This window comes from Platichthys flesus, chromosome 3 (genome assembly GCF_949316205.1).
Source record: "Platichthys flesus chromosome 3, fPlaFle2.1, whole genome shotgun sequence".
In the NCBI taxonomy this organism is placed as follows: Eukaryota; Metazoa; Chordata; class Actinopteri; order Pleuronectiformes; family Pleuronectidae; genus Platichthys; species Platichthys flesus.
In genome coordinates, this window is record NC_084947.1 from 1,613,440 (window position 1) to 1,629,066 (window position 15,627).

A 15,627-nucleotide genomic window follows, 5' to 3' on the forward strand; every position below is an offset into this window, starting at 1 on the left:
TGCTGGAGGATAAGTGAATGTGTTAAGTGTGTTTAATCTGCATGTTTAAGTACAAACTGGGAAACGCATCTGGAAAGAGTCAATTTAATGCTTTTCATAGTGAGTTTTGTAAATGCACTTTAATCGTACAGCCACTGTGGCCTCTCTTATCCCAGCTGATTCATGCATGGTGGAAAAATATCAACTGTGAGACCAACTGCACAACTCGCCTGTGGCACAAACACTCCACAGAAGACAGAACAGGGAAACGGGACAGAAAAGGCGATACGGCCAATTAATTAACTGCATAGTTAACAAAACCAAGAGTTCAAATTCTCACAGATTTCTGTCATTGCTGCAGACACTTGATCCAATTATGTTAAGGCTGAAATATGTCCAATTATCCCCCAGGAGCTTCCACAATATCTCCTTTAGAGACCGGCACCCAGGGAATCAGAGACGAACTGGGGCCGAACCCTGATTGGACGAAAGAAAGCACGAGCAGCAGCAGCAGCCGAGTGCCGGTTCACTATCTCTGGTAATCCATCTTTCACTGCTACAGCAGAGAAGACTTTATAATGTCGTGCTGAAAACCAATGTCCTTGTGTTGTTATGAGACGACTTAAAGACGCTCTTTAAGATTAAGATTAAGATTAAGATTAAGATTCATTTATTAGTCCCAAACACAGGCACACTCATGCAGGTAGGGAAATTTAACCTCTGCTTTTGACCCATCTGGTGCAGGACACACAGAGCAGTGAGCGACCATGTACGGCGCCCGGGAGCAGATGTTGGGGGAGTAAGGTGCCTTGCTCAGGGGCACTAGACAGGGTAGGGAGAATCCTCTTGGATTTTTGGACAGATCAATCAAGGTTCGTCTTTTTGTTGTTTCTCTGTGGAGTCGAACCAGAGACCTTTTCTGCCCATAGTCCAAGTTTCTGCCACTAGACCACCGCCTCTCCAGTGAGATGACTGAGTGTTTAGTCTCATGGCAGCAGATGTGTTTGGTCACAACCTCCGTGCATCATGGTGTCAAACAGGTAGAAAGCTTTTCTGTCTCCAGCCAAAATTCAGGCTGGACTCTGATGTCAAACCAAATTACAACAACATGAATGATGAAATGAAAAACCCAGCCGGTGAAAGAAACACTTCCAAAACCCTTGAGCACAGTTTGATAGCTGCCGAGACACCGGAGAACAGAACCAATGTTCTGTGTGTTTTCTCTCATGAATGGAAACTAGACTGATTTAAATTCATTTCAGGTTTTCCATCACAGTCACCTCTGTTCCGTCTAATTCACTGTCATGCGTCAAAATGCAGCTGCCATTTTACAGAAATCCTCATCCCCGTTTTGATAAAGGAACCCAATTTTCTTTTTCTATTCATGAGTTGTGCGCTTGGAAACATCTCAGCACAAAAAAGAAAAACACAATAACAAATAAAAAGTAAAAAATGAGAATGTGGTTGCTTCTGGTAGTAAACAGGCTTTCCGGTGAATTGGTAATAAACAGTCAATTGGAAACTAATTTAAAAGATAGTGGATGAAAAATAAAAAATCTAAACTAACAACAAACACAGATCTCCGGCAAAGGTATACAAAATAAGAGCAACCGCAGGTGTGTGTGTGTGTGTGTGCATGTGTGGCATTTCATAAACTGTATATAAAGATGGACGACATGAAGCCACAGCCTCTTATTGCCCCCTGTTGGCTGCTTGCTGTGAAGGTCATGACCCCCGCCTCATCCATGTTAACAGACGGGTCAGGGTCAAGGGTTTGGTCTTTATTAGTATCATAAGATATGAAAATGGGGTGAAACTTCCTCTGCAGGGTACTTTGTCTTGATTCCTGGAGACGGGTTTTCCATCTTTATACACAATCTATGCTGTGTGTGTGTGTGTGTGTGTGTGTGTGTGTGTGTGTGTGTGTTCACCTGGTAGTGCTTGAGCAACCCGTTGATCAGCAGCGACGACTGCTTCTCCACCCTCTCGATGACAGCGTGGGCCACACCGTAGTAGGACTGGGTGCTGGTTTGTCCAGTAGGAACACTGTACTCATCATCCACATCCTGCTTGGCAGACCTGAACCATTGTTGGTTGGGGGGGGGGGGAGAGTAAATGTGAGGTTGGGACCAGGGGTCGCCTCACTAACATCTAAAGAGCTTGCTTTTCATCAAACTAGTGAGGAGAAAGAATCTGTCTGGAGCTGCAAAAACATTTTAACGTAAATGAGCCGGTAGGAGGTTATTTATTCTCATTTAGCATAATTTCAAGTTTTGGTGCAATAACAAATTAATAGAGGGACTGCAATAAAGAAAACATTCGATAAACCAAATTGTCTCTCCACTGCTCTCCTTGGCAGTTTTCAAAACACTGTCGTTCTTTCATGCTTCAATAAACCCAGCTCTTCTGCAACTGTCCTTCTTCATTACATCTATTGTTGTTGGCTAATTTCTCACAGAGGAATACATATTCTGGTAAAGCTGCACAAATGGGAGAGAACCAAAAGAACCTGAAGAACCAGAAGAACCTGAAGAACCTTAACCTCACTGGTTGGCTGGATGAGCGATGTGATGCAGATTTTAATTATGTGTATGTGTGTTTTCACAGTTGGATAAGTATAAATGTAGGACTGGATCAATGATAATTACATGTTAAATATTAACTTCAATATTGTTTTATAACAAAGAGCATCACTAGAGACGTTTTACCGATGTGTGTGTGTGTGTGTGTGTGTGTGTGTGTGTTTAATGTCAAATGTGTTCATGGAGACACGTCCTGCAGCTGAACTTCCACAGAGGCAGTTTTAACTAAGTTTGAATAACCTGATTAACAGACACTACTTTTTACCTCTGGTTTCACCAAATCCACTTTTCTAGCATTTTATGATTTTATCTTGTTTCCTTGTTTTTTATCTTTATCTTTCTTTGTGTAACTTCCTTTGGTGTTTCCTCATTAAATATATAAGAATTATGAGAAAATATTTATTATCATTTCAAGTTATATCAGGTCTGGCAGAGGGACAGTGTTTTTATTGTTGTGCTTCGAAGTCTGATTGATTGATTGATTGATTGATTGATTGATTGATTGATTGATTGTTTGGCAGGGTTATATCAGTCTGTAAGATTGTGTAGACATGATAGCATCACAACAATAAAAGACACATTCAGGAAACTTTGCAGGTGTGTGTATCTAAGATTAAATTCTAAACAGACAAAAAACGTAGGAGGTAAAAATACCTCATAATACATCAGAATGCACAAATCTTCAAATACTCCAAGAGTTGGATGATATATTCGTTCTCTTATTCCCTTAACTTCCATCGAGGTAAAATCATAAAGGAGAAATGAATTTCTTACTCAATGATGTGCTTGGCCACTTTCACAGTCACTAGATTTCCATGGGGATCGATTATCTTCTGCTCCTCTGGTTCTGCCTTGGCCCCCCCCTCCTCCTCCTTATGAAGAACAAGTTGATAGAACATGAGTGGATACTCAATATAATCACAACAGAGAGGTCTCAGAAGAAGATCCGCTGGGGATAGAACTAAATCATCAGAAGCAGCATCACTGAGGTGTACAGCTACAGCCCCCTGGTGGACTGTGATGTGTACATGAACAGTTAATCTGACTCTGAATAACATTTGATCACATTTGAATGATTTGAAGAGTTGTTGGCGAGGGGGCATGATCTCATATCCTCCCCTGTTGGAGTTCATTATTGAGAAAGTCACTGACCTCCTCCTCGAACTCAGACTCGCTCTCCTCGCTGTCTGACCGCGGGGCGACTTCATACCTGGTGTTCAGGAGAGAGAAATAAGGAAAGTACCAAGACATTATAATGGGCTAATTAAATCCTGTTCTGGTTCATCTTCAGTAGAACGTATCCAGCCGTGGTCCCCAACCAAATTAAGGTGAGGGATTTGATAACATTTGCAGGAGTGAATCCTCACTCGACCTTAACAGATGCGTCATCATTTAAAAGCATAAAGCAGTAATAACTGAAAGTGTAGCAGCTGTCAAAGGTTCAGCTTGTGGGGGCAAATGACTGAACCACAACTTTGTCAGGGCTCAGGAGTCGATTCTGAATCCGAGTTCCCCGTAATTCTTGTGGGAACGAAGGCAGTAGGTGGTTTGCAACAGTTCCAACGCTGCAAGGTGTTTGTTTACACGACAGGGTCATCCTTCTTAATAGACAGTTTAATTTAATTTCCCCAGGTACCTTCACGAAGTGTTTCGGGAACAAAGGAAGGGACTAAAAGCGTCTCCGGCAGAAAAAGACAAACAATAACATCAAGAGCAGACTGCGGAGCTGAGAGCCTCCTCACCCAGGGTTCATCTCGAGCCAGGCCTCCAGCTGGCTGGATTTGGGAGCGTCGGTTCCCTGCAGGACTTTCCCCGTCTCCGTCTGGATCACCTTGACGGGCAGCTCACTCATCTGGCTGCTCTCGTCCATGGGCTGCAGAGCAAAGAGCACAGTGATCAAACTGAACCTCAACAGCGTCAGTTCAACAGTAAATACAGATTATCATGGCTGCACTTAATATTATTGCAAATTGACATAAACAAATTAAGGATTTCCCCCATCATTATGACAGCAAATCAATTAGTTGCATAACCCTGCTTCTCTAGATGAGGATGTCTGTAAGTGTGCGTATCCTTAAATTCAGACACGTCTAATGAAGAAAGAAAATAAACTGTGTTGATAATTACAGACATTAATTTGAGTTTTGTATTTGCTTCACTGATTCATCTACTTAATATGTACAGGGAACAAAAAGGAAGGATGACAAATCCCAGTTTGGAACCAATCATCTCCCTCTTCAGCACATTCCACCATTTGGGACGTCTGGAGCCTTTTAAACTTTAACAAGCACAGATTTTTCTCTCTAACCAAATTGGCCTTGAAAGCAAATCTCCTTCTGACAGGAAAAGGAGGCGGCAAGCGCAATTAAAAGCTTTGAAAAACGAGAAACACTGTGGATTTCTGTTTGTAACATTATTTACAAGATGTAGAATCACCCAGAGTCCTGTTATGTCTCTGAAAGAATAATTCATGTTTGTCCAATCTGAAGTGTCTGAGCACATAATGAGACGCAGGGCAGAGTTGGGTGTTTGAGTGAAGGAATAAATATCACTGGAACAAGATGTGACATGAAGTTGAACATCCTCAGAGGAAAAGGTAATAAATTATAGTAATTCTACATTTGAATGTGAAACTTGGGGAAAACCCTTAAAGTGAAACTTCACACTTCAATGTGTTGTAAACTAAAATGTTGTTCTTTGATTAAATACAACCACCATTATTATTAAATGTATAACTTAGACGAGCAGGATGTTCTCTGATGCACACGAACAACTCCAAGCTCGGCTCAGCTTCTTGATGCTGAGCAGGTCGTGGACAGAAGCTTATCAGAACTTTCTCTGAGCTCAACAGCTGAAGCAGTAGGTCGTGGACTGGACTGTCAACCAATGAGCTGAAACTAGTAGTAAAGCTCAGTGAAGCCGAAGGGAAGCTGCAGAAAAATACCTTTTCACTGTTTTTATACACTGGTATTATAGGACTGTCGGGTAAAGCTGCCTTAAAGAACCAGTGAGTAGGAAATAGAGAAATCTATCAGCTGAAGTTGAATGTAATGTAGATAGGTATATTTTAATTTGAATAGGATCACGTGAAACTATGAAAGCTTTTATATATTTTTATGTTTTTTACGTGGGTTGTTTTTATTGTGTTTTTATGTTTCTATGTTCATTGTATGCACCTTATCCAGAGCAAAATCCAGGTAGGTGTAAACAACCTTCTGATTCTGATTGAGTTTTCTTTATTTTGATGGAGCCTGTTACATCTTTATATGGAGCAAGTTTTCTTCACAATGTTTCTACATCTCAAAACCACAGAGAGCGTCTCTCAGCAGAGGGCATACTTCAGATGTAACGTTATAAGTTATGGATATATGAAATGTACTGCATCAACAGTAAAACTACTATTATTGTAGTAGTTTGAGTGTAACCTTGCCTACTGACAAACAAACCAGCAAACAAATGGGCCGAGGTGAAAACAGAACTTCCCTGTTTGAAGCCACAAACCAATGTTCCAGAAAGCACAGAGTGTAACCTCGATACCAGATACTAAATGATATTAAACAACCAGAAAACACAACAACACAGTTCACCTCTGCAGCAGCTTACCTCTCCATCAGGTCCAATGGCGCTGGTGCCTTCACCATCTCCATCCACCTTCTACACATCAAACACATAGACCCATTCAGCCGCCACACTCTGAGTGCTGTGATCACAGCCCAACATGGAATTTTCAAAGTAAAGATCACTCAGGTATCTCAGTAATAGCGGCTCTGTGATGGGGCTGCTGCTTTTAATGGCACAATTTTGGATCCATTTCTCCGTTGGTCAGAGAGGAAAAGCTCTCCAACAGGACTATTAACTCATTATCTAAATTACTCTGTGTTTACCTTCAGTGTTGAGACTTTCTTAGATGCTATTCCCAGATTCATCATTACACAGTGAAGTGAGAGAGCAGAGCACGTGGGTTTCTGATTGGCTAACGCCAGCAGGTGTTGCTCTGTGACGACACCAGAGGACTTTGTTGATTTGTTCTGCGTCTCTCACTGAAGTGTGCGTTTGAAATTGTGTGAGGTGCCGTGAATTCTGAGCTAATGTCACTTTGAGCGTGAGACCTTTGGCAATCACCTCAATGTTACCGTGGAAGACGCTTGAAGTGAACACAATAATGAACCGTGAGATGAGAAAGACGAGTGAAACAGGTCACGGATCGACTGAATCTAGGTATATTTGTGGTCTTTTTATATCTTCTGTGGGAGAGAATGGGTTTAGGGATGAGTTAGAGTCAAGCAGCCACAGAGTACTGAGAGACATGGTGAGAAAATGTGAAGTTTGCTCATCACAAAACCTCCACTTGGACATTTCCCTTCCTACCTTCTTCTTCGGCTTCTTCTTCTTCTTCTTGTCCTTGGCGGCCTGGGCAGCTTTGTGTTCATACACCAGCGTGGTGAGGTTAGCCACGTATTCATCTGTCTGCTGCAGCAGGTACGCCAGACGCTTGTCTTTCTTCTGGTCGATGAGTTTTCTGTAGCCTTCCTCATCTTCTGCCTGAGAGGGAGACGGTGACAGGGGAAATCGTTAATATCAGGGAGCGACGGCCATGAAGAAGTGTCAAGCAGTGCTGATGATATTTGTGATATTTGTTTTCCGGTTCTCACCATGAGCCTCCTCATCCTCTCCTTCTCGATTCTCTCAGTCTCCTTCTTCTGCTCCCGCTCGGTGTTGGTGTGCCAGTTCATGACGGCTCTGGTGGCTTTCTGGACTTTAGCGGTCACAGAGCGGTGGTACTCCTTGAAGTCCTTGGCATGCTGAAGAATACTGTTGAGATATTCCTGAGAAGACAAGACGTAGCAGTTGTTAAAGGATTAAAAACATCTTTAACATAAGCAGCTGGTGAAGTTCATCATTCTGCAACTTTCCACCTCTTTCCCTATCCATCCTTCACTGGAGATATCATAGAAAAGCATAGAAATGTCCACAAATAATCCATAAAATCATTATCAAATACAGTTATGTGCTGTATTAGCAGACTTCACTTTGTCTTCCACTTTAGATGTGACACGTCAGTATACAGGCACTGATTGATGCCTTCTTGGATGGATTGATGAAGGTATGGACGCCCTTGACAAGAAATGTTCTGTTTCAAAGTTGTCTTTAAGTGATGACATCTGTATTTTGTGTCAGAATCTAATTTGTTTTGAAAGCACTTGTTTTTAAAGGGGATTCATTTTCAAATGTGTGCAATGTGGCGTGTTGAGGAAACAGTGCTGCTGCTGACGCGGTTCAATCATACAACCACACTGGACCACTTTGATTCTAAACCCTGAAACCGGCCCTGTCCCTGCTCCGTCCTGGCTTTCAGGACAGACGCCCTTGTGCTGGTCACCTGATGCTTCTGCCTGCGCTTCTTCTCCTGCTCGAGCTTCTGCTGCTTCTCCAGCTTCTCGGTCATGCGGGCCTCCCTCAGCGTCTGCCGCTTGCTGCGTCTGTACGCCTTCGAGTTGAGGGCGGTCTCCAGGGTTGTGTCTCGCCTCATGCACGCCACCACATCCTGCCTCAGCTGGAGATAAAAAAAGGTTCACACGTCACAGAAGTTATTTCTATGTTTACTCACAGTGTTGAAACTTAAGAATGTAAAGTTAACTTTCCTCATGACATGAAACTATTTTCTTTCAAACCTTTGTAGTGTGTCATTGACAAGGATTTCAGGAGAAAAAGGATGATCCAGATGTAACGGAAATTAAATGACTCATTTATTTTATCTGCATTATTCTATTTTGTAACATTTTCAATCCCCAATTAATATAACAAGACAACTGCCACAACTCATGTGTTTCCTTATCTTCGACAGTTAGGGAATGTGGATGTGTGAAATGTGGTTTATTAATAATAAAAAAAGGATCATTCTCGTCAGATTATCACAGTTTTGAGCGGCAGCACTGTCACAGATTTGGTAACTTAAGAATCTCAGAGCACAGAATATTTCATGTTTCTTGGACACTTATTAAGAGACACACGGCCCAACGAAGTTTGAACTTTGTGAAGGAAGTCTGTGACCATATTTCCTTAAATGAGGAAGAGTCCACAGTGCCAGTGCTGCACTCAGAGTGTTGAAGGAGGTCGTGTACCTGTCGCTGAAAGTTGAGCAGGCGCAGAGCTTTGAGCTCCACTGTGGCTTTATTCCTCAGGTCCGGAGGCAGCGAGCCCGGCAGACTCTCCAGCTCCTGGATCCGATGAGCAATCCGGGCCTGTAATCTGAAAAACATCAGGACGACATGGAGTCACTTTCACTGGAGATAATAAACTTTCAATTCATGATTATAAGTTAATCGTTGCTTGATGCTTAGTCAATAAAATTGACATTTTCCTCAAGCTCAAAGTTATTTTTTAGAACTAGTTTATGGTCTTAACAGACATTTTAAATAATGTGATATAAGTACCTGAGGTACCTGATGAGCTTTTTAAAGTTTCACTGAGGAAACACAAAGTCTGTCCAGAGAAACTCTTTTATATAAACCCAAAGGATCCATCCAGAAAGACGTATAAACTCGGATATTATTGGTTTGAGCTACAACTTCTTCGGTGTCTCGGTTGTTTATCAATAAATTATTAAGTATGTATGAGCACTACCCATAGGTTCAGTTTTTTTCCGACAGATCAATGAGATAGTGTTTGCTGAGTCGCTATAACTAGACAGACAAGGTGAAGAGAAGTCAGCTCTTCTTCTTCTTCACCTCCTCTGTCTGTCAGGGCAGATCTGAAACCACGAGGAAGATTCTATCACAACAAGAGCCTTGAAGTTTCCTGAAGAAAAACAAAGTGAGTAATCTCCCAGTGAGCTGGGAAAGTGAATGTACGTCAGACAAAATGCTCTTCACGCTGGAAAGTACACAGGTAGGACGAGGAAGTTGAGCCCTTTTCAAATCCTGCAGGAAATCTTTAATGTCAGGACCCTGAGTCGATTTTCTGTAAAAACCTCAAAGTTAAGCTCAAGCTTCTGCACCAAAGAGGTTTAACACCCAGCTCTCTCTCTCTCTCCGCCTCCAGCATGTGTGTGTGTGTGTGTGTGTGTGTGTGTATGTGTGATATCTCCAGCTACGATCTTCACTCACATAACGACTTTTGAACTGTGAAATATGCGCTTTTCTATAAGTGCACATCTCTTTATTTAGCACAGATCTGAGGAATGTAAAGTACATTTCAGTCTATTTATCGGTTGGTCCATAAAATCATCCCACATGAGCCTCTGTCAGACTTAACGGTATCTGCACGTGTTTGCCGTTATGCTATGAAATGAAACTTGTTTATATTTAAGAATAAGCTATGCAGAAAAGATTGGATAGAGAAACACAATTAGGATCCAAAAATGTTTGGTTGAATTTAAATTATCATCTGTTGTTGTAATTTAAAAAATCTGGAGATATGTCGGCGATTAATGTCTTTTCTTCGACATTACTGCTGAATATTTGAACAGGATAATGAAATTGAAACATGGATCTCAAATGTTTAAATGTCGTTCCATGACGTTATGATTACACCTCAACATGGAGATAGTTTTCATGAATTGTTTATGAGTTATATGTGCAGGGAGGGGCTGATGAATACCTGTACTCCCTCTCCTGAAGGATTCCCACTGGGTCCAAACCGTGGGGCTTCTGGATCGGCGTGATCCGGTTCTGCTTCTGCTGCATCTGGACCATGGGGGACGCCTGCTGCCCGGGAGGCTGAGGGGCCACTGGCCCGCCTGGCATGGGCCCAGTCGGCACAGCAACAGCCTGAGCTGGTGCCGGGGACGGGCGTCCACTGGAAAATGGGGTTAGGTGCTTCTGAGCATTGGCTTGATTATCACCACCGGGACCTGGAGACCAGAGACAGCGTCGGATACTGGGTCAACTCTTACTGGGGCAGGTTGACAAGACAAACACTGAATAGCAACCAGGGTTTTATCTGTAACATTAAACACATACCAGCACTTTTATTTAAGACTAGTTTTCATCGAGCTTCACATGAGGCCGGCACATTACTGGACTTTCTCCTCACAAGCCTGATCCAGAACTGCTCCTCTGGTTTCCTGACACTACAAAGTCACGATCTTCATCTAACCACGACTTCTCTGAGGGCGTTTTCTCATAGAAAGTTTCAATCGTACTTTGTGTGTTTGTTCCATTGTTTCCATTTGATTTGGTAAGTTTTGGTTTCACGCTGTCATTCAGGGAGAGCACTAAAGAATGTTGTCAGACATACGAACTTCCTGTCGTCCTATCTATGAGTTCAGGACAGAGATTATTTCTGATAGAGTTAAAATGCTTGTGTGGACATTTGCTTGTTTTAAAATGAACTCAGATCTTACCATCAGACCAAGGCTTGGGTCCTAAGCTCTGATTGTGTCCTTGCATGGTCGGGGTCGGACAGGGACTCAACTGGGGTCCACCCAAAGGGGCCATTGCCATTCCTTTCAACAAGATAAAGTGATCTTATTATTTTCTTTGAGAATAAATTCATCTCTGGTTTTCATATGAAACAGGAAACTACTTAGATACTTGTCACCTTCATTATAACAAATATTAAAACATACAAACTACATTATCTCCATAATATCAACACTAATGGGCAGATATCTTGATGTATATATATATATATATATATATCTCTTAATATTAGCATCACAAACAGAAATGTATAGGAATGAGTTAAATGTGTTCAGATCTGTTCATACAATATGATTGTATTGCTCATAATTAAGAAAATCAGTTAAACTGTATGTTCATACCTTGAGGCCTGTTGTAGGGACTCGCACTTGGTGGCGGTTGCTGCTGCTGCTGCTGCTGCTGCTGCTGCGGCATTATGGGTAGGCTCCTCTTGCCCTGAACAGCCAGCTGGAGGTTTTCAGGCAGGGGTTGCCCGCGGCCCAGGATCTTGTAGGCCAGGATCTGAGCTCTGAGCTGCTGCAGCTGGACCGGGTTGAAAGCAGAAGGTCCTCGCGCCTGCTGGCCCATGCTGGACATACTGGGCATGCCTCCCTGGTGATCCATGGGCATCATGGGGCCTGACTGTGAGGGCGGGATATGGGGCGGTGTGGGACCGCCACTTCCTCCACCTCCCGACATGGGGCTAGAAGAATGCTCATGGACACCCATGGGGGATGGATGGGGAGACATGTATCCTACAGCAGAAAGAAAGACGTTTTTAGAAAAGCAGAAGATATTTTTCTGACTGTTTGTTTAAAAATGTTATTATACTGATTAATTATTTTATTGTTAACAACTAATAAGATCGTGAGAATTAATAATGAACATTTTGCAAGTATGGTTATATTTTGAGGACATAAGCAACATTTGAAGAAGTATTTCTTAAATGAGTCACAACCCTCAAAGGTTGGGATTCATGGCGTTAAAGAACTAATTACATTTCAGTCCCCACTGAGGAGTTCTTCTTCATTATCACCAGCCTGTTTAGAAAACCGACAACTTTTAATTTCAATAAAACCAAATCAATATGAGACCTTGGCTGTGCTGGTCCATGGGACTCTGTGGAGGCCCCATCCCACTATGCAGAGATCTCATCCCCACACCTTTCATGTGACCAAAGTGCATCGCGTCTGGCATCGACTTCTCATTCATCCCGTCCATGGGCTGAACATGGAAAGACAATGTGTACGATTAGATATGTATACTAAATATGAATATATATTTGTGTTTATCTTTGTGATCTGTGATGTCAACAAAAGACTAATATATGTAATGTTATCATCATTTTGTCATAAAAACCCAACATAAAAACATTAGAAATACAAGATAGATTTTGAAAATAAATTAGAAAAAGAAAAGACGATTTGGCCTTGACTTGAAATATATTCAGGTATTTCTATAATCCAGATTTATGTTCCTCATCATGCAACATATAGCAACAGGCACTGTACCTTGTGCATAGGATACATGCTGTCCTGAGAGTACTCGCCCTGGCCCTGCATGCCATGGGGTGCATTGGGGGTTCCAGGTCCAGGACTGGGTCCCATCATACTGTGAACAGAGCCTGGGGAAGGGTCCGGACCAGGGCTGGGGCCCAAGATGGGCCCTGGGGAGAGGCCGGGACCCGGAGAAGGGCCAGGATGGGACATACCACCTGGTGTGTCTGAGGGGGTGGACATCTAATGAACTGCTGGAAGGACACCAGACAGCTACAGTGGATACAAATGAACAACATGATTTTAATACCACGCAAACAAGACAAGTCCAATACCACAATAACATTTATCAACATCATAATGGGATTTTAACATTTCCTTCATTAACCGAATTCTTATTATTACTGACACTGGGACACTAAAGCCTACTGCATTCCTCTTCAGTGTTATTACAGTTGAATTTAATCTTGAATTTTGTAAAGATGCTTGGAACAAAAAACATAATTACAAGTTCTTGGAAACACTCAGATGAACAGCTGCTGTTTAAAGACACCATATATTTATTAGATTAAAGTTTATTATCTAAATATTGCACTTTGCATGAAGTTTCCTGCTAAATAAAAATAACTGTGGAAGCATCCATACTTTAATTTCAGGGCCCAAAGCTCAACCCTTCATGTTGTAATTGTAATACAGCGTGTAAGTGTATTTTGAATGGTGCTGTATGAATAAAGAATATTAGTATTATTATTATTGTTATTATCAAAACTGGACTGGAAACAAATCTTCTTTCCATTCACCAGTATCATCAGTCAACTGCGAGTATTCTACTGTGTGTTGTCAGACCTGCACAGGACTGGTGTCCAGATGCAAACATCAGCTGCTCGTCCCACCGGATGTTACAGTTATAATAAGGTTATTATCAATATATTTAACACAATGTGATGATGTTGGAGTCGGACTGTCAAACGTTCGGCAGCGGGGGGGCGGGGTGGGGGGGGGGGGGGTAACGTCGTCACGTTAAGAACTAAGAGCTTTAAAGAGCCAGCTCCACGCGTTATGAATAATGTATAACTGGAGTTTAGCAGATACATGAAGTAGCATCGCTGTCACTGCCGGACTGTCACTGCACAACTCGGACTGGATCGTGGCTTCTTCTCCCCCCGAAGAAGAACCTGGCGGCCGTCACAGATGTGCACGAACATCCAACTTCAGCCCGGAAGTGAAGCCGCTGAGCCCGGTGACATGTCCACAGACGCAGACACACGTAAATGTCCAACTGGGGGACTCGAGCTCCGTGAAGACAAACCCACCGGGGACAGTTTTAAACGGGCGTGTTTCGCTCGAGCGTCGCACAACCTGGCTAACAGCTAGCTAAGGCTAACGCTAGCTTAGCATCTGGCCCCAGCTAGCTCCACGCGCAGACCCCGCGGCTCCCGGAGCCTGGGCCCGGGCGGGACGCTTGACAGTCACCGGGACTGGTGTGGGATCGCGGTCCGGTTGTTTTTACCTTCGGGGCCGAACCGCTCCTGCTCGGGTTGAAGTGTTTGAGTGTTTGTTCAGCTTCACTCCGCCTCCATGTTGTTCTGCTGACACCTTCAACTTTCACTCTGTCGCCATCGCTGATTGGTCAACGGCGCAGGAAGTCCCGCCCACCTCCGCGGCGATTGGCTGGATCACGCCCCCGTCGTTTTACCTTCTGTCTTGAGCAGAAGATGCAAATAAAAACATTTTTAAAAGTTCATTCATCAGATTGTTGTGATTATCTGTGTTTAATATCAAATATAAATAATAGCAAAAAGTCAAAGAGCATAAGAGTTAAATCCTCTACTGCTGTTTTAATAAGAATTACTTTGTTTGCAGCAGCAAATAAGAAAACACAACAACAAATGAGTTGTGTATTCTTATTTGTTGCTGTGTTTTCCTGTTAGTTGTTGTGTTTTTGTTGCACTGTCCTATATATGCAGGGAAAGGATCCTGGTGTAAACCCATGAGTAAAAATCATTCCAAACTTAACAAATAACACATGAGATTATAAATTGATCACATTTAAATGGTCGACAATGAAAAGTTAAAAAGCAGCATTATTCATCCAGGAACATCTGCATCTCCAATCTTCACTTTTCATGTTTGTTAGAATCTTCCCTCATTTATTAATATCTATTTGTTCTTCTCACTGGACATGAAACCTTCTGTCAACATCCTCACCTGTGATTATCTGGAGGTGACCCGTCTCAAAGAGAATGAAGGTTACTTTCAACTTAGTTTGTATATAATATATCAAATAATGGTCTTGAAGGTCTAAGGTCTTCTCCTTCACCTGCGCTGGATGTCTGTGTTTTTAAGATAAGGGATTCTTCCCCCTCATCAGGTTGTCAGCTGCATCAGCGCGGTGACAGAACCATAACCACTATTATTTTCATCTTCAACAACAGCTCTGAATGACACAGGACAAGATGAAACTGTCCTCCAGGTAATTTCACTGAGAGGCTGATGAGGATCTGAACCTTTCATCAGACAAATCAGTTCATGACTTTCACACCCTGTTGACTTCTCTTTGTTTTCAGACGTCAGTGGAATATCTGATGGTGTTTTACTTCAGGGGCTCTTCAAACCTAAGAGACAGTTGCTGGAGGGTGTTTAAGAGTTTGAGGTAAATGCAGCAGAGAGTTGGATACAGAGGGAGCAGAATCACATTTTGCAATATCTACATTTCCTGTTGAAGAACCATTTCTTGTCTGATTGGGAAATGATCCATCACTTAATTAATATGTTATAGCTTAACATCATTCTCTGTTAGATGCTTTGTTTGGTTTTTAGACAAGATTACCCAAATACTACCAAATGTGTTACCACTAAAGTTACCAGATATCATTGGAGGACGTTAAGCTCTTTAGAGGAATGACATCTCCACATTTCCTGAAACACAAATAAAGGTAGATTGAAACGTTGCAGAATTATTAAAAGTCTGTCTAGGTGCTAAGCTTTATATATACATAGAGATATACAGATGAAAAGAAAATAATGTTATGGCTCCTGCAGCACAATGAGCTTTTTCCTTTGATGTATTAAATACTTGTTGTATTATATATGCTGGACTTTAACTTGCAATTTATGCAATATATATGCTCAATTATTAATTCAGAATACAAGAACATTAACACTGAT

General features: G+C 42.1%; 1 protein-coding gene across 2 annotated transcripts in view; it reads right to left on the reverse strand.

Annotated features, from left to right (window-relative positions):
* smarca2 (SWI/SNF related, matrix associated, actin dependent regulator of chromatin, subfamily a, member 2) overlaps positions 1-14,072 on the reverse strand; it is a 42,880-nt gene extending 28,808 nt beyond the window's left edge. The window contains exons 1-15 of one of the 2 annotated variants that reach the window (XM_062381311.1): positions 13,970-14,072; positions 12,475-12,732; positions 12,058-12,187; positions 11,326-11,718; positions 10,906-11,007; positions 10,161-10,413; positions 8,684-8,810; positions 7,942-8,115; positions 7,214-7,387; positions 6,930-7,103; positions 6,165-6,215; positions 4,304-4,434; positions 3,714-3,771; positions 3,336-3,433; positions 1,911-2,058 (exon numbers count right to left, since the gene is read on the reverse strand). In XM_062381311.1, coding sequence (XP_062237295.1) covers positions 1,911-2,058; positions 3,336-3,433; positions 3,714-3,771; positions 4,304-4,434; positions 6,165-6,215; positions 6,930-7,103; positions 7,214-7,387; positions 7,942-8,115; positions 8,684-8,810; positions 10,161-10,413; positions 10,906-11,007; positions 11,326-11,718; positions 12,058-12,187; positions 12,475-12,702 — 2,241 coding nt within the window. In that variant the 5' untranslated portion in view covers positions 12,703-12,732; positions 13,970-14,072. The remainder of the gene's footprint in view (positions 1-1,910; positions 2,059-3,335; positions 3,434-3,713; positions 3,772-4,303; positions 4,435-6,164; positions 6,216-6,929; positions 7,104-7,213; positions 7,388-7,941; positions 8,116-8,683; positions 8,811-10,160; positions 10,414-10,905; positions 11,008-11,325; positions 11,719-12,057; positions 12,188-12,474; positions 12,733-13,969) is intronic. The other variant, XM_062381312.1, reaches the window with a different exon arrangement.
* Between the last annotated feature and the right edge of the window lie 1,555 nt (positions 14,073-15,627).